Genomic DNA, 19,188 nt, shown 5'->3' with positions numbered 1-19,188 from the left:
GGTTATAAATTAATATACAATCTTTAAATTACACAAAAATATTAAGAATATTATGTTACATATACTTTGATATATATTTAAGAGCACTCAAATATATAAGGTACATTTCATAATACGGAAGTAACCTACTAGATACTATACATAAATCGGTAAAATTCAAATCCAAATACATATGAATATTGAAATTACACAGTACATAATTAATTTAAAATAATTTCCTCTAAAATTGCTTAAAAATGTACATTTATAAGTTATTACAGTTATTTTTGTATTTAAAATAATATCACTATGGTAAAAAGTAAATATTGAATTGTTTATATCACTACATATAATTCTATTAAACAATTAATCTATGGAATTATCTTTACAAATCTTAATCGTATACAAAATTATTACATATTATATATTTACAAATTATCATTATAAATTTACCCCTGTACTTATACACAAGTCATGGATAAAATAAAATTGACACACGCAGGACCACTGGCAACACCAATAAACAATGAACAGTACATGTCTTTAAGAAATTTCATTCTGAGTTTACTTCTAGAAGTAACTGGACGGATTTCTTGTTTAATATGAATTTAGTATGTTGATTTTGGCATAGGCAATTTTAAATGTTTACTGCAATGTAATAAGTTGAATAATTATGTAACCATATGATTTCACTGCTTCAACTTCCATACAAAAAACTTATCATGAAACTATTGCTAAATCTACTCACAATAGAAGTCTGACAACAGAATGAAACCATTGATTTCATCACAACAGTTAGGTTATGTTTTGAAATGTTGGGTTCGGTGTAAAGCACTTTTCACAGTAAACTGAATCCATCGCAGTCTATCCACAACATCAGTTTGTAGCTATGAAACTCGACACGAATAATCACAACTGATAGGTTGTGTTCACAAGCACTATTCACTGAAAACTTATTGTCATGTTCACTAAAGTAATTCTATTGTGGCCTGTTAGGTTCGGTTATTCACAAGCACTGTTCACTGTAAACTTGGTTGTGTTCTATTCACAATAGCAGAATTGCTGCGACTTGCAGCGGCTGCGTGTGTAGCGACGGGACTATGCGTCGCTAGCCTCGTCCTAGCTATCCTGCTCCGTCTCCAGCTTGGTGCCGGGCCGGATCATAACCAGCTTCTCATCACCTTCACCGGCCGTGTGTATAGTTTCAATGGTGAGCATCATTTTGTCATCACAGCTATCATCACCGGAATCTGAATACATCAGCTGGTTGGTTGTTGTTGTTTCCTGGAATTTTTAAAGAAAAAATTATAAATGGCTGCAAGAGACTATTGTTAGGAAGAAAATCCGACACTGTGCCGGTGTGCTGGCACAACACTATCCTTACTAAATTATCGACGTTTATGTCCCCTCACTAATCATTCTGACACTAGACTGGTTAAGGATTCTAACTAATAATGTCTAAAACTATGAAATAAAATATTTAATATTCGCAGTCTGTGCTTACCGTGCTCCTAGTTTTGGTGTGTATTCGCACGTGCTTGGCGAGGTGGTCTGACCTCATAAACCTCTTGCTGCACTCGGGGCACTCAAACCTCTTCTCTCCGGTGTGCGTACGTCTATGCCTCTGCAGCTCATCAGAACGTGTGAATCTGAAAGACAATTATATTCATATTTTATTTTATAGTAAAACTAATTTATTAATATCCGATGACAATCTACGCTACTTTGACTCATCTTCTCCTATAGAATGTAGAATCTTATAATTACTAGTTCTAGTAAGAATATAGTGACGTAATAGTTAACCTTTTGCCGCAGAAGAGCCAATTGCAGAGGAAGGGTCGCTCGCCAGAGTGCCAGCGCAGGTGGGCGCGCAGGTGCGACGTCTTGCCGTACACTTTGTTACAGCCGGGGATATGACACACGTGCTGCTTCTTGCGGTCGGACAGTCTGTTGATTCACCCACATTATGAAATACTAAATATCTACTATTATGGTTTTCAATTATCTTGGATGTTCGCAACATCTTACGAGACTGTGAGTAAAACACAATTTTAGGTGTACAGGGGCGTTAAGGGTTGCGGAGGAGATGACCTTGAACTGCCAAGATATTTGAAAAGACCAAAACACTAACTTGTTTTATCTACACACTAACTCGGAATTTAAAAAAAGAAAACTACCCTTTATGTTCTTCCAGATTATGGTTCTACATCTATGCCAAATTTCTGGAAGATAGGCTGAGCGGTTTTAGAGATACCTTCTAAATAATATCCTTCAGTGTCAAGATAAAGATTAAATTGTGTTTTGTTGTTACAATATTATTTCCAGTGTGATATGATCTACCTGAAAACGCTTAGCTAGCATTTGTACTGTATTTTAATAACAAAACGATCGTGTTACATTGACGGCAAAGCGGTGTTTTATTACTTCATGTTTTCTGGAAGCATTTGTTGATATTTATAAAGTAATTTATGTGAAACATTTTAAATAACTGTTGCTATGTGGCATAGAGTTTAGGTTTGTTAGACAATCTAATGATAAATATGAAATTTAATCGCTATATTATGTAGTTGCTTCATGGTATATATGTATGTATGCGTGCACTCACTTCTCGCCCTGGTCGCAGTTGGGGCAGGTGCAGGCGACGCGCTTCATGAGCCGCTTGCCGTGTGTAGGGCTCGGCTCGCGCAGCTTCTCGCACTCCGCCCCGCCCCCCGCGCCTGCAGCCCCGCCCCCGGTCGCGGCGGCCCCGCCCCCGCCCCCCGTGCTCACAGTCACCACCTGCCACTTGCCCGGCTCGGACGCGTCCTGCTGAATCTGCTGGCCAGTGAATGTCGCCTCTGGAACGTGTTATACGTACAATTAAATATCAGATTCTTTAACACAACTACAGTAGATTTATTTTGTACCATTTTTTTAAAGCCAGTAACATTTGTGGGCGTTAATTTTCATAACACATTTAAACTAAGGGTTTTTTGTATTAAGCGATCAGCTTTGCGCCATCACCGTTTTTATAGCAGTTGGTCATCCAATATCGGTGGCGAGACTTAGTCGTTTAGTGGAAACAGAAACTAAGAGCAAATCGGTCAAGTTACCAATGACAGGTTGCTGTTGCTGCTGCTGCTGTTGTTGCGGCTGCGACATCTGCGCGAGTTGCACGCCCTGCACGCCGGGCATCACGGCCGGCACCAGCTGCACCGCACCGCCCAGCCCGCCCACGCCCAGCGTCGGCATCTGCAAACATTTCTACCGTGAACAACTGTACTTTTGTATCACCGTATTTCCACATTTTATATGGTAATGTAGGTAAAAGATGGTATGCACTTAGCCCACGCCCACACCCAATTTTGACCACACCCTTATGATAAGTGGGCAAAACGTGGTAATAGCATTAACCTGTTGCCATGCACACCGCGTATTAACCCATTGCAAGCGTTTAAGTGGCAGTCGGTAAAAATATAAATGTACTAAATATAATAATATATTTTACATTAAGGAAAATTAAAATACGGCTGTACTTAAATAGATAGTTATGCAAGTATTTTAGGTCAACATAAGATATATTTCCGTTAGTTCGTTAGTATGAACCTTTATTTGCCCTTGTACTAACATTGAACACAACCACGAAGTAATACAAACAAAACTTAAGCAAGACTTTACGCACACAAATAATACTATTTTCTCTTATAAAAAATGCATGAACCGTATAAGTTTGCGTTATAAATGATAACAATGTTAATTTATATTAGTTTACGTACGTACGATGTTTTTTCTTTTATATTTTCATCCGACGCCGCTTTAGGACAAAGTTTCCGAGAAACATTTTTACGCCGCATCGTGAACAATTACTCTATTATATTATGACTAACAGAAATAAAAACAAAACACAACGCTGGTATATTTTTGTTTTAAAAACCACATGTCAGATTCATATTGTTTATATTTTTTTAATATATGCACGAAATGTATATATATATAACGTTCACGCTAAAAAATATCTAACGTCACATAACACAAGGGATAAACGGAAACTTGCACACGTTTAAATTATTAACACGTGGATCAATGACTGCTAACTCAACCTCAACTTAACTCGGCCAACGGTGACTTAAGCTTACATGTTTATACCAACGGTACATAGATGGCGTTATTGTAAAATTAAGTCATTGCTTAACGTTAATTTATTTTAATTACTATTAATTAATGTTTATTTTAAAATTAATTAATCAACATTAATTTTTATAACCGTGAGATAATAAATTATGATTTCGCATATATTAAATCTCCAACAATTTACATGGCGTTTTTCTCTTTGATCTATAACTAGCAGTTGCCCGCACCTTCGTCTGCGCGGAATTAAAAAAATGCCTAAGTTACTCCCGCACATGTAACCTATCTTCTAGTAAACGTCCCGTCAAAATCAGCCCACCAGTTTCGGAGATTACCCGGAAAAAACCCGGATAGACAGACAAAAATTTAAATATTTTTTTTTTCCTTAAAAACAAATATTCATCATGTTCGCGAAGTATCTTTTTTCGGTCAAACATACAGACACTCCAATCTACAACAAAATATGTATACGCTTCGGGACATTAAATATCTTTTCATTCCGATCTGGTTTAAAAACATTAATAAGGTAAATGATCAAATACGCCGCTAAAATTAATGGATACTTAATTAAGTGTTAAAATTAATTATAATTCGCCGCCAAAGTAAATATTATAAAATGAGCAAATATCGACTTTCTCTAGAAGTTTCGTAATGAGAAAGGAAATTAATAAAGTATATGACAATAAGGTTAATGTCCGGGAAATGGCTCAAATGAACAAAAACCAAGCCATGAAAATTGTATCAAAATGTTTATGTACAAAATAAAGCAAAGTGACGCAATCTGCAGGTCCTGGGTTCGAGTCTCGCCATGTACTAATGTGTTTTTCAATTTCCGTTGGAGATCCGAGGAAAACATCGTGATGCACATATCTGAGAAGAAATTCAAAGACATGTGTGAAGTCAACCAACCCGCACTTGGCCAGCGTGGTTGGCTATGGCCTAATAACCCTTAACTTAGGGTAGGCTTTGAGTATCTCGGTAGGGAAGTATAGTGAGCTGATGATGATGATGATGACAAAATAAACAGTCTTTAATATACATATATTATCTAAGTAATATTATACAGAGGAATATTTTTAGAGTTCCGTACCTCATAGGAAAAAGGTACCCTTATAGGATATATGTTATCCGTCCGTCTGTCTGTCAAGACCCTTTTTCTCAAAAACGCGTGAAGGTATCAAGCTGGAATTTATTTTTTGTTTGTAACGAATAAACTCAAAAGTAATTAACCGAATTCAAAAATTCTATTATCCTTAAAAAAAACTACATAACTAATACAGGTTATAACTACTACATTTTTTTAACTCTGCGAAGACGAAAGTGTTGGCAAATCTACTTATAGATGCGAAAATGTTTTAACATTTGCTAAATAACTCTAAAACCCTAGCAGATGTGTTGCGTAAATATCAACAACCATTATTCCAATATTTTATTTTCCCTAAAAAATAATAACTATGGTAGGTTTTGCACAGTAGAACCCTACATAACCTGTGTGGAGGTGTTTTGTAGTAGAGTTTGAGTAGCGAAGTGACTTAGCCGAGTGAGTGGAGCTAAGCTAAGTTACCTGCACGACGTTCCTGACGGCCGTGCTGGCGGGTATGACGGTCAGCTGCTGGCCCGAGCTGGTCAGTATCTGCTGCTGGCCCACGCCCTCCGTCTGCATCGGGTTCGATACCGCCTTTATCCGAGCAGCGATACGATACAATATACATAAATATATACAAACCATACATATATGTAGAAAGACATTATATAAGTATATTTCTTTTCAAATATTTTCATACATTTTGTGCAGTAACTCGCAAGAAGTTATCAGCGGCCAAGATAATTAAAAAATACTGTATGTAAAGATTAGAATTCGTATGAATATGATTATCAAATATATAGAACTCCTTTCATATGTACATTATATATATATATTTGAAATAAATATATTATTTTTATCTTAGATTATACCAAGTTTTAAATATAAAATAGCTTAAAAAGTTGTTTAAGTATAGATAGAGATATATACGACAGTAGGATATCCAGGTGTCCTGTGTACCCTCTCTCACCTGCAGCGTGATGGTGGCCGGCGTCTGCGCCGCGCTCACTGATGTCTGCGCACCGCCGCTCGACTGCGCCAAACCAAACACCCACTTTGTATTTACAACTAATATACAACTACCTACTTTCACTACATTAAAACGATATGTGATTTGTTTAATCCTAAATCCTAGAAGTATAGCTTGAAGAAATCAAATGGGTTAAACACTTTGTCTTCGTATTTTAATTTTTTATATATATTATTTTAAGTTATTTTTGTTAAGTTTCCGTCATATAGATAAACAGTCGTAGTTTAATAGATAAAATATTAGAAGAAACAAGCTTTAACACTTCCATATTTAGCCCCATACAATAAACTACTTAGCTTTATTTTTAACAAGCAAAACCTTAGCACCACCGCAATGCAATCTCATACATCTCATACATATTAAATAAAAAATAAAAATGGATTCTCTTACCTGTACATTACCAAGTGAAGCTATTTGTATTTGCTGGATCTGACCCGAGGGTGTCAGAACATTGGCTACTTGCGGCTGTGCTTGCATCTGGAAAATATAAGCACTTTAGAAATAAAAAGAAAAAAATCAGTTCCTTGAACTGTCGCTTATCCCGGTTTGACTGGAGTTTAAAGATTTTACATAAGTTAGTTCTTGTAATATTATATAAAGATCGTTAACTTTGCAACTATCTGATCCACATCGAAACTTTAGCTGCGAGAAAATACAGCAAAGCATAGTAAATGTGGTACCTAATCAACTTTGCCCACGTTTTGACACTAATTTTACTTAACACGTTCAATACCACTATAGTTTATATTCAAGTGGAACCGACAAGCGGGTCCGTGGCATTTGGCGTGTTAACTGGACTATTTGCCCACATTTTTCCCACTGATAGCGACGATGCCCACGACAAGTGAATACATGTACAAGTGGTCTTAAGATGAAACTGGTACATGGTTGTGAGCGGTGTACGATGCCCACGCTTAGTACACCAGCAAGGTTACTTAGCCCACGTATGGGCAGTTACCTGTTGTAGCTGCGGTATGATCTGCAGATGGTGGGGCGCGTGTACCGGCACGTGGACTGTGTGGTACACTGTATGTCCGTTGCCCACGCTCACTGGGACCTGCACGGGTACCACGCCCATCCCACCCACGCTGCCCACTCCCCCACGTACTGCGACTCCACCACCTTACGAATGAAAGATAACAGATCCTTAAATTTAGTACTAACTCTTCTTAACAATTCATTGCAGTTTGACTGATATGTACATTATTTTTATAAGAGAAGTGGGCAAACGAGCAACGAGAAGACCGAGGTTCATCGATGCCCGTGGACATCAGCAATACCAGAGGAACCGCAGATGCGTTACCTTTGAGATGATGTTATCATAGATATGTACATATTTATATAGATAATGGTTTGTAAATAATATGGTACATTGAAAGTTTATAGTTACTACTACTAATTACCAGCAAATTAAATTTTAAGACAACCAAATTACTAATTTTAACATCTGGACTGCACACTAAAACATGGACGAACACCTGAAATTTACAAAAAAAATCTTCGACTTAAAACATGTAATAATAAAATCGTACATAATTTTTCTATTAGCAAACAACCAGAAATTATTCGAAAGCATAGAACTAATGGTAGTGGTGAATGGATTTATGCGAAAACAAGAAAAGCAAAGAAATTGTATTAAAAAGCATTGTGCTATCGGAAAGGATGTTTCACCGTGGGACTCTACTGCCGAGTAACAAAATATAGTAATTCCCAAAATTCTCATTCAAACAAATATAACACAATTTGTTACGGGCAGTGGAAACCAACGGCAAGGCAGAGAGAGAATTCTTCCAGCATAAATAACAAATATTGATATTAATACAATTAACTCATTGTCACCGGAATACAAAGTTAATTTTTTTGAGCACACAATTGGTTGGTTGGTACTAGCCGCGACTCCGGCCGCGCGGAATTAAAAATGCCTAATAAGTAGGTTATGTGTTCTTCGAAACTATGTTCTACATCAATACCAAATTTCATCAAGATCCATTGAGCAGTTCCGGAGATATCTTCAAACAAACATCCATCCATCCATCCATTCGTCTAAACAATCGCATTTTAATCATTGTTTGTTTGTTTTAAGCTCTGAAACTACTGAACCGATTTGAATTTTTTTTTATAGTCTGGAAGCTACACTTTCCCCGGGTGACATATTTATTCCTAGATTTCATCTCGGGCAACTGGTAATTGAATAAGTGAAGAATCCTCTCAATGGGTGTAGAGATGAGATACCAACCTTGTCCCTGCGGGCTGGTGGGTGACTTTTCCTTAGTGTTGGCACCCTTGTCTGCAGAGGGCAGTGGCGAGCTGGAGATAGTGATGGCCTGGCTGGTCGGGATCTGAATCCCGGCGGGAAGGGAAAAGTTCCCGGGGATCGTGATCATCGGCTGATTCCCGGCGAGCGCGCTCAACGGTATGGATATGTTAGAGCCCGGGATTGTGACCGTGGCCTGTTGCTCTGTTAGCGCACAAGTCAATGGGAAGCGGAAAATATTCATTAGTACGACAGTTAGCGGCAGGTGCAGGTGAATTCATGACTTACTTACTTCACTGAATATGTCGATTTATTTTATACAAGCCGAGTTTAAAAAAAAACAATTAATAGCCTATATGTTCTTCCAGACTATGTTCTACGTCTATGCCTTTCAGCGAAATCCATATGCCCATTCTTAAGATACCTTCTAACAAACATCCATCCATCCACACGTCCACATTACTAGTAAAATTTTACTAGAAATCATATAGAAAGAATTACAAGAAATTTCTGTGGACATTGCATAGTTATGTGGATACTTTCAACCAATTAATTTGAATACAACATTCGTCAAAGATTTTGCGGGTCTTTTAAGGGTTCCGCAGGAGAGTTCCATAGGAAAAAAATGGACCCCCTTATAGGATCACTTAGTTGTACATCCGTCTGTCTGTCAAGACCCTTTTTTTTATAAATAATACAAATCCATTGATAAAAATAGCCGAAGTATATTTTATTTTTTACAAAATCTAGAAAATTATTTTTATATTCGACATATTCAACTCAGTAATTGAAAAATAGTGAATTATGTGAGAACAAGAAGCATGCATTACAGATATTGTCTAAAACAATGAAACAGATAAAAAACACATGAATTGAACAAAGCAAAGCAAGTGCACGGAAAGTAAATCCAAGAGCAATCCCGAAGCTAAGAAGATATTAGGTACGGATGAAACATCCTAGGTATTTACTTATTTATATGTTTACATATGTACTTGGTTATAACCTAAAAAAACCTTTAACAATCAATGGAAAAGACTTGGGCAAGTAAACTCAATTTTATCTCCAGAAATCATAGAGCAACAAAAACCAAAAACTTATGAATCTCTTCCATTGTTTGTTAATATGGATTCCCACTGCCGAGTGTCATATTTTTTTTAGGTATATGAGAGAGATAGTATTAATACATGTTTCGGCAGTGAAAATTGACACGTGCATGACTTACCAGCAGGTAAATGCATGACATTCTGCAGGAAGCCTGCAGGAAGCACCGGTGTTCGAACCAGCTGACCGTTGACCAGGCTCACTTGACCCATGCCGGAGAAGTTCTGAAATGAACACAAAGTATATAAATAACCATAAATTATAGAATATCAGACCATAAAGGCCTTACTTTTAGTACAATCACAATCATCCTTATCTATAGGCCGGCCAAACTTAAAAAAAAAATAATTGACCTTAGTTTGAATTGCAAATGCAGGTTTACAGTGAGTCAAATTTATTATCTATATCTGAAGTGGAGCATACTATCTCGTATACTCACGTTATTTTGTGTTAATGTCCAGAAGTTGTCTCCTTGGTCGATATCGACTGGGAGTTCATCCTTCCTCCATTACATAAACACAAGAAAACTGTTGTCAGACTTATAATATATTTCCTGACCTGATCAGTGTCGTGACAATATACTCCTATAGTCACATTTTACTACAATCTTCATACAGAGTGAGGACCTTATCGAGTCAGCTTTGCGACATTTGTTATAAAAATTTCCGTTTTCTTATTGTTATATTTTTTTGTGATAGGTTTTTATAATTATTTTGTGATGATTTTGTTATTTGTCTTGTAATAGTTAAAGTTAATTAGTTAGATTAAGTGCAACTTTTTTTTTCTATGCCACACTACTTTTGGGTTAGTTTGTTACTTTTTTAACCATTCACATATTCTTTGGTCATTGTAAGTATGAAACATTGGGATTATGAAAAAAATTCAATAACATATGTCTAACCGTTCCAGGGTTAAAGATTAAATATGTAAATCAAACATATCCTACAATAACTGTACACATTTCCAGAAGCATAAATAGCGTCCAGACTATGTTCTTCATCTATAGCAAATTTCATCACTGCTGCGCCTTCTGGAGATACCTAGTAACAAACATCCATCCAAACATTCGCATTTAATATATTGAATAAGAATAATGTGTATACTGACTTGTGCATGCTGAGCTGGTATGAAAAGCGCCTCCTGACCATCCACAGTGACAGCCTGCATGGGAGCCACGCCCCCCACACCACCCACGCCCCCCACCAGGCAGCCCCCGTACACGCCACCTCCTTGCTGCTGAAAATTTACATCAAATACATTAAAATTACATTAAAATATGACACACAAGATCAAGAAGACAAAATGATTATTTCAAACTAGTTTTCGCCCGCGACTTCGTGCGCGCGGTAAATATATAGATACAATAGCGATAATCGCAAATATTCGTGTTAGGGTCACTTCCTAAATGTCAAATAAAGCTATTGATGTGTTTGAAGTTGCTCAGATACCTGCAGCAGCTGAGGGTGTATCTGCAGCAGCTGCTGCGGTGCGTTCTGGTAGGTAGCGCCCTCACCGCCGCCGCCGCCCAGCAGCTGCTGCAGCTGCTGCATCGATATCACCTGCACATAAAATACACTGCACTACTTGCATAATACAATATGCATATTAATGTATAGAAAAATAGTTAACAGTGGTAGACGCCAGCAACATGCCGGATGTTGATCAGACAGAAGACACGTCTCAAGTGGAAGCACTCCTCGTGCATGTGAGTGTGCATGCCGGAGCACTAATTTTAATACCCTTTCCCGTTCCACTTTTTTCTTACAAATAATGGATGGACGGGGAGGCTGATTTGACAGAGGAGACGCATAGGTAGAGGAAATATTCTCTTTCTGTGCGTGCACTCTTCGAATAAAGGTAGGAAAAGCATCTGCAATTGTCGAAATCTATAGGCAGCAGTCGTAGATGAAGCGATGATATAATAAAACAAATTGTATATTTTCTTACCTGTGGCTGCTGCACTTGTATGCCATTTGGCACAGTACTGGCTGCGTTCACTATCGCCGCTGACAGTTCATTGCCCTGTAATCACAATACTAACATATAGAAAAATATAAATAAACAAGAAAATATTTAAACCGGAGAATAACTTTTCTGGTTCCACTGTATATTAGAAGATATGCAATCAAGCAACCATAGTTACATATTGCAGTTATCTGTGCAGCGTTCACTTAGCAACATCAGGTAAATACTTTGCCAGCATAGACAAAAAAAACATTATATGGGTGCATATCTATGGCCACTTATTTTAATTATCTGTACACCGTCTTCGCTTGACCAAACTCTTCTTAATTCTATGATTTAGTTGTATCATGTACCAGTGAGGTCAATTTAACAAATCGTCCACAACATTCTTACAAACCACCAAGAAACTTAAATGTATAATTGTTAGTAAGTGCAAGGATCTAACTTAGCTCAAGGACTATAGTGCAAGTCACAAAACTTTAACCATTTACCAAACCTTCAAAATAGAGACTGAATCTAGCATAATGTAACCTAAGTCGGGGTAATTTTTGCTTAAAAGTAATAAATGCAGTTTTTTTTTTACTATTCAATTAATAATATCTAGCCTAGTGAGAGAGTTACTGCTTCTGTGACAAACCTACAGAAGCATAGGAAATTACATAAAAAAGGGTCTTGACAGACGGACAGACAACAAGGTGATCTTATAAGGGTTTCGTTATCTTTCTTTCGAGGTACGGAACCCTAAAGACACTAGACAGCTACAGAACAAGGATCTTGTGACACTGCATTTATTTTAACAGGAGGGCGCTAGTGACCTGTTATATATGACTATTGCCCACCAGGTCAGATAATTATGTCAATCTTTAAGTCTCATCTAAGACATCTTACCGGATGACCAAAATGTAGAGTTGTTTAAATTAGTATTTGCTCAGTTTTTCACTGATGACAAACCAACTACTTTAGTCAAATAGTTTATACATAGTTTTAGCGCAAAAAAGTTGTTTTGATGAAATGAGTTAGAAGCTGTTTCAGTGGATTGTTTTAATCATTATTAGTTATGCAGCTAAAGTTAATATTGTAAAGCTGATTTGGTAGGAAAGCTAATTGTTTAATGAACATATTACCCCGAACAAGTTATGTTAGATATATTATTGTTATGTTTAATAACAATGCTTTAACTCACTGTTAAACCTTGAGCTCTAAGTTGTTGTACAACTGCGGTACTAATGACCCTCAATTGAGGTTGTTGTTGTAAATATTGTTGTTGTATTGCGGCAAGAGTTGCCGCATCCCCTTGCACTTGTTGTTGTACTAGTTGAGCCTGTTGGACCTGTTGTTGTTGTTGTTGCTGTTGCTGCGCCTGCTGTTGTTGTTGCTGCTGTGCCTGCTGCTGTTGCTGTGCTTGTTGTTGTTGTTGTTGTTGCGCTTGTTGTTGTTGCTGTGGACCTGTAATATTACATTAATAAATCACTTGGGATTGATATTTTGAGTGTACTTTTGGGACATACTATGATTAACCACATTTTTAGGTCTTTTGATATTTAACAATAAGGCTAATACTAATATATGTTTCTGTGACGTACTGAAAATTAATATTATTTGTGAATTTGTAAAAGTTACAATCTCTATATTGGTCTGATAGTAATCGCTAATACTTTTTAATTTAATGTAATATTCACTTTAATATTAAGACTCATATTAAAACAATTTAGTTTGTATGTAATGTGTATATGTATGATAATTTCTTAATATAATTTTTATAACGGCAACATTTAATTTATTTCTTTTTTTTTTAAATTTGCATTAATGGTGCGCTTAGACTATTTAAAACTACATAATCTTACTATAGTGTTGTTGTTGTTGTTGCTGCTGTTGCTCTTTCTCTTGCTGTTCGGGCCCCATGTTGGCTGCGCCGAGCCGGCTGCAAGTTGCCGCCAGGAGTGCCAGCGGAGACTGGTTACCACTCTCTTCCTATACCAAACAAACCATATAGAAACATTGATTTATTGAAACAAAATGTATTATGTGAAGTTATGGATGTTTTATGGTGATAAAGATATTTGTTCCTTCTATTGTGAGTGATTTTGTAAAGCGAGCATTCATTTTATTCACAGTAGTGTCAAAGAGTAGTTTTGCTAACAGCTAAACATATAAAGTGATAGAGTAATCTTTTAAATAAAATAGTTTGTTATTGTATTATTTTACTTTTAATACTAGCTTTTGTTAACAACGTTGTTAATAACGAAAAAAAAGATTATTAAAGACGTTTTTACAAAGACGTAATAAAACGGACTTAAAATAAACTTCACAATTAGTTCAACGATTGATAAAAAAAAAACAAAAGTTTTTGTAAAAGTTACTAAATTTCACGAAATTTTAATTACAGTGTCAAAAATTGCAAACAAGTTTTAATAACCAATTTAACAACTTTACACTTTAGCTAAAGGTAATTTGTTTAAATTATTATAAAATTATTCGTAAATAAACAGCGTTTACATTAAAATGATTAGAAAACATTGATGATTGATAGAGATAGAAAAAAATCGTATTTTAAGTTAAGCGTCATTACTGTTTACGATGTTCGAAATTCAACTTTGATATTTTACGTTATGCTATGTATTGGAATGTTGATAAATACGTCACTTAAATAAGAAAACATTTTTTTTTTCAAGTTACAAAGTTTCAAACTATTTTGAAAACATTAAAGATTCTCGTAATAATTAATTTTAGTACTTTAAATAGCCTACATGATGTACGAGTACGGTGTTGATTGCACATCGTGAGAAACTTTACAAATCAAGATGTAGTTAGGAATTATCATAGTTTGTTTATTGTAGTAGTTGGGAGTCGACACGCCTTTTCCTAACAAGTGCCGGGAGCCGGGAGTCGTCGCACGCAAGGCCGCCGCCGCCCTTTGATCCACCCACCTTAGGTCGCGTGGCCGTGATTTCACGAATTGTGCTACATGCAGACAATTAAATGCCTCGCCTACATGTATCGTACGTAATGCTCTATTTGAGAAAGCAATATGACAAGATTGTCTTACGACTATCGAGATTATTCGTTAAATACGAAGTTTGGAAAAATGAAACGCAATTCGGCGTAATGGTGAATTAGCATAGAACATGCGCAATTGTTTTACAACACTGGCAAGACATCGTAGGATGTAATGTAAAGTCACTTAGTTACAAGTGGGTGGGTAAGAGGAATCGGAAGAGGCCGTTGATGCTATTTCGGCAAGGGAGTAGCTCGCGACGCGGTCACAACCTCCCGCGCGTGGCCTGCCGGGCCCCACACGGCCGGGGCCGCGCTCGCCCCGCCCTCCCCCTGCGTCGTTCGACACACGAGACCGCTCGCTGGCGTCCGATCTATTACACAATAACACTGCATCCGTTCACTTCTTGCGCCATTTACCTTGATAATCTTGTCCTCACTGATGTATTCCACCTGCACTTTAGTGGAGTCAGACGACATCATCTACTTTACACTTGCAAACGATTATTTTCCTTTGTTCAAGTACGGAACGCACCATTCTCACGACCATCCGCCAAACTGCGGCGAGTGAACTGACGATTGTAGACGAACGCGTTCGGCACGCTTCGGAGATCCGCCTCCCATCGCTGTCGTACTTGATGCAGTTTTATTCTCTCAAACAAATTATTTCGCTATACGGAAGTTAAAATTTCTTTTCAATCGAAGGCAAGATACAGTGGCAGCGTTATACTTAAGTTACTTTTACTTTTCAGTGGAAGGAAACTGTTGTAAAGTGTTATTTTACTTTGACGGCCAGTATCGCTGTCTCGTTCCCTCGTAGACAGGTCTTGATTATTGGTAGGCAGCAGCTGCGCCTCTCTTCTCCTCCCCGTCGCGGGTGCGGCGCCGCCGCCCGATAATAATAATTGAAAGTAGGAAGGACGTAATAATGGGTGTATAACCTCGCGCCCGCGTCCTCCTTGGGCGGGCAAAAAATGCACACATGTCGGGCTTGGCGCGGCGACGCGGTGTTTGGCGCGCGGGCCCGACGGGAGCGCGCCTGTAAACAAACGATAAGGGTGCTCGGCCTCCGGGCTTTGTTCATCACAACTCCAGATTACGTCGCGATCGCTGACGACGCTGTTATTTCTCAGAATATCTTATCGCTGCCAGCATTCGTAATAAAAATATAATACCTTGATATTGTCTGAAGATATTTGTAACGGTAGCACTCGTACTAGACCATTTGTTGACGTCAAGACAAACTTTGGTAATCATGTCATGATGACCTGGTTGCTATTTATAAAAATGGCCTTAGTTGATTCAATGGATATAGGCGAAAGAAACCGGCTTAATGCTTTGTTCAGCTGTGGGATGTAATAGAGTAGGTTAATACTACGTCATTATTCGTTATTTTAGACTATAATTATTATCACGAGTAAATAATTTGAAATAAAGCTAGGTGTACAACAATTACATAGTGTACCGATTTGAATATGGTCGCTTGCACACGTAACGCGAATTTACATTTATGAATATGTATAAAAAAATATTTTAATATAATCGTTTGGTGGGAGAGATTTTCTAGTACAATTTTTATTTATAACATTTTTAACAGCAATAAGATTGTAGTGTCACGTAGCGAAAGTGAAAGTGGAACTGCGTTTTGTGAGTCGCCCCGAGTCCATTATGCACGAATGAGCAGCCGCCCCGAGAGATCGTGTGTCCCAACCTTAATTATATCCAACATCACAACCCTATTTTCAACTCTATCTGTACGTGTATACAGTTGAAAATCAAATGTCAAAAAGATATTCGACTTGATTATCAAGCGAACTGTACTTTACGTGGACTTGTTTGTTTTATTTTACACCTTATTACAATTCTAATAAAGTATAAATTAGATATATTTGTATTTAGCATGTATAACATTATTAGTTTCGTCTTAGCTCTATTATGGGTGTACCTTGGCGTGGCTGAGGCATGAGGCATGCGGCCGGCGGCGGCGGGCACCACGTCACAGTCGCGCTGTTTGTGTTTTGATTTAATCACTTGATGAACGATACTGGCTACTGATGAAGTCACCTCGCTTAGTTTGCGCGGGAAAAAATTTCATTTTTTTTTAAATTTGCAATATCGTTTTGAAGTATGCTGACATATTATTGAGTCATGTTAAGAATTGATACCGGCCACACTGTGAGAATAACAACTTACTTAAAAATTAAATATAAATTTAATGGAGCGAATGTTTTCTTTTTATTACTCGATCGTTGATTGCATCTGGTGGATGCCACACTGAGAGTTGTTATTTATTTTTTTATAAGAGAAAGGGGATCGGCTCTTACTAACAATGACCAATAGTATGGATTTACTATTAAATCCGCACTTAGGTTTTGCTTAACAAGTCTGAACATGCACTTGAAGACTTTTTACATAAAATCTAGAATTTTGTAAAAAAAAACATTTTTTTATCTATTTTTTTTTAAATATCTTTGGATAAGCACAACAAAACATGTTATTTTTGGCTCGGATAACTATCTCTTAGATATCTATATATACTAAAGACAGGAAAATAAAATTTGCGCGTCATTAAAAAACCGATACGCGTTGTCGGAAAACAAGTTTGTTGCAGCAGTGATATAATATCCCTAATGCAGATTGTAATCAAAATGAATCGGTTCCTCCGCGAGCCAAGGTCACCAGGTTCTCGCTGTTGTGCAATTTACTACGTTGCTAAATAGAAAACATATTAATAAATAAATTATACCGATATATTTCCATAATATCCTACATTTCTTCTTTATTTGTTTACCTTTTTGTACATGTTTGAGAATCCATATTAAATAAATTGAAAGAAAATGTTCAACTCTAGTGATTCCATAACGAATATCAAAAAATGTATGAAAACGCGTGACAATCACGAGACTTATAAAAAGTTATTGACAGTCCTAAACATTTTTGAAGATCGTTGTGGAATCGCTTAGGACGAATGTACTTTTTAAGTCCCTCTGATTCGCAAATGTAAACCTAAGCGATGCGTAACGCGAAAGACATGAAAATGAGGCGTATATGGAACGCAGAGTTTGTTCCAAATCACAACAAGATCTTATTTCATGATGTAAGGTAAGTTCAAACCAAATCTATGTCAATTTACGACAAAATTGGGTTCGCGTCAGTTCCTCTTCGCTTTCGCGGGATTGCGCTATAGTATAATAAACACTAGAAGCGCCAAATGGTGAGACCATCGCGAAGCGTTGTCGTTGTAGCATCGGAATCCCGTTATCGAATACACTTATTCTATTTTTTTCCTTATTTTATGTCAATTTAGTAATGTACGTCTCTCTGGCATCATGGAGAACAAGCCCTATATTCTTATGTACACATTTCAAGAGCCAATTTGTTTCTGCATACACAAACTGGCCACTAAGTACTTCATTAAAGACCAGTAAACACTCCTAAACACTGATCTGCCTACCTACTTATTGTTAAGAAGCTTTATTAATTTACAAGTTTTACGAATGTTTAAGACATCGGAGGATTTGGGGCAGGTGACGACTGACGGAAGCGGAAGTGACGGTGGGCGGGCCGGACCGCCCGCGCCCCGCCGCCCCCCGCCTGCAACCCGCCGCCCGGACACGCCCTAGCCGCCTGCAACCAGTGCTGCAGCCTACTGACCAGGACCTCAACCTTCATACATCCTTCAACACAACTCGATCACAAAACAACACACATTAGGAGACAAGAACGGAAGACATCGAGGTTCCACAACTCTTCCTATGTCATTTTTTCGTTCAAATTGTTCGATGCATACGTTCATATGTATATTTTTTATTGGCTTAATATATTACATAGGTACCTCTACATAACAAGTATATGAACGACGTGTGTTGTTATATTTTAGTATTCCAAATTGTATACGAGATACGAGTGCAATCTAGTTTGAATTCACTAATCTTCGATTCATTTCCCAAACGATTGACAACACATATGTAAATCGACTACATGTATATGACAAATATCGATGCATTTGGCGCGAAACTCCCATTTACGTTTTGTGGCTATTATATATATTCGATAAAGACACTATACTAAACTGATGTAAAAACGGCTAAACACTCACGTGTATTCGTCCGGTGGCGGCACCGACTAGTTTTGAGCCCATCGGGGGCCCTTCATCAGGATGAGTGGCACTGGTATTATATCGCGGACGCGGCCAGTCGCTCACTCACGTGAGTGTTTAGCCGTTTCTATATCAGTTTATGTCTCAGGAATTGATTGAATAATTTAAAGGCACTATAGTTATTAGTGATTGTAATTATGCCGTAATTAGTTAGAATTTAACAAGTTTTTAAGAAGTGTACATCTTGATCAGCATAAGTCAGTGAATTCGAGAAAGTGATTCAAGATTCGAACAGACGACCTAATGCTCGTGCGTAGTAAGGGGGCGGCGTAACCGCGTGATCTGCGGGCCCCACCCTCGGCTAGTTACGTCTTAACAAATGTCGTTTAAACTGAGGGGGACAATTGTTGAATGATGTTAAGTCGGCTTTTAAACAGTGAACCTATCTTTAGATCCATCATGATTTTTGCTCTTTCATAAAATTCTCAGTATCATAGTTAGTAAGTACTAAAAGATTTCTCATGTGGCTGGAACTTTCAAATTGAGATATGGCTACATAGGATGTCCGGAAATCT

The 19,188-nt window shown here is 37.4% G+C and overlaps 1 protein-coding gene across 6 annotated transcripts; it reads right to left on the bottom strand.

The window, feature by feature from the left end:
- Positions 1 to 268: 268 nt before the first annotated feature.
- Positions 269 to 15,104, bottom strand: LOC106118324 (transcription factor Sp4). 6 transcript variants are annotated; one of them, XM_013312961.1, is made up of 17 exons: positions 14,935 to 15,104; positions 13,365 to 13,491; positions 12,704 to 12,966; positions 11,503 to 11,577; positions 11,004 to 11,114; positions 10,663 to 10,791; positions 9,677 to 9,779; positions 8,437 to 8,658; positions 7,159 to 7,322; positions 6,591 to 6,677; positions 6,141 to 6,203; positions 5,651 to 5,764; positions 3,072 to 3,210; positions 2,585 to 2,816; positions 1,783 to 1,926; positions 1,484 to 1,628; positions 269 to 1,263 (listed from the first exon to the last, which is right to left on the bottom strand). In XM_013312961.1, exons 1-17 carry the CDS (start codon positions 14,995 to 14,997, stop codon positions 1,099 to 1,101), a joined length of 2,346 nt encoding a protein of 781 aa, XP_013168415.1. In that variant the 5' UTR covers positions 14,998 to 15,104; the 3' UTR covers positions 269 to 1,098. The 6 variants fall into 6 exon arrangements, with proteins under 6 accessions (XP_013168415.1, XP_013168416.1, XP_013168417.1 ...); XM_013312962.1 differs by having other exon boundaries at positions 5,651 to 5,743; XM_013312963.1 differs by lacking the exon at positions 5,651 to 5,764.
- Between the last annotated feature and the right edge of the window lie 4,084 nt (positions 15,105 to 19,188).

This window comes from Papilio xuthus, unplaced genomic scaffold (assembly GCF_000836235.2).
Source record: "Papilio xuthus unplaced genomic scaffold, Pxut_1.1 DF827597.1, whole genome shotgun sequence".
Taxonomy (NCBI): Eukaryota; Metazoa; Arthropoda; class Insecta; order Lepidoptera; family Papilionidae; genus Papilio; species Papilio xuthus.
This window is presented reverse-complemented; position numbering and strand designations above follow the sequence as displayed.

Excerpts from the sequence above, each read along its gene's own strand:
- LOC106118324 (XM_013312961.1), bottom strand. The coding sequence starts at position 14,997 with ATGATGTCGTCTGACTCCACTAAAGTGCAGGTGGAATACATCAGTGAG. Across the intron at positions 10,792-11,003 it reads TACACCCTCAGCTGCTGCAG|CAGCAAGGAGGTGGCGTGTA; the intron begins GTATCTGAGCAA and ends GTAAATTTTCAG. Across the intron at positions 7,323-8,436 it reads CACCAGCCCGCAGGGACAAG|GTGGTGGAGTCGCAGTACGT; the intron begins GTTGGTATCTCA and ends TTCATTCGTAAG.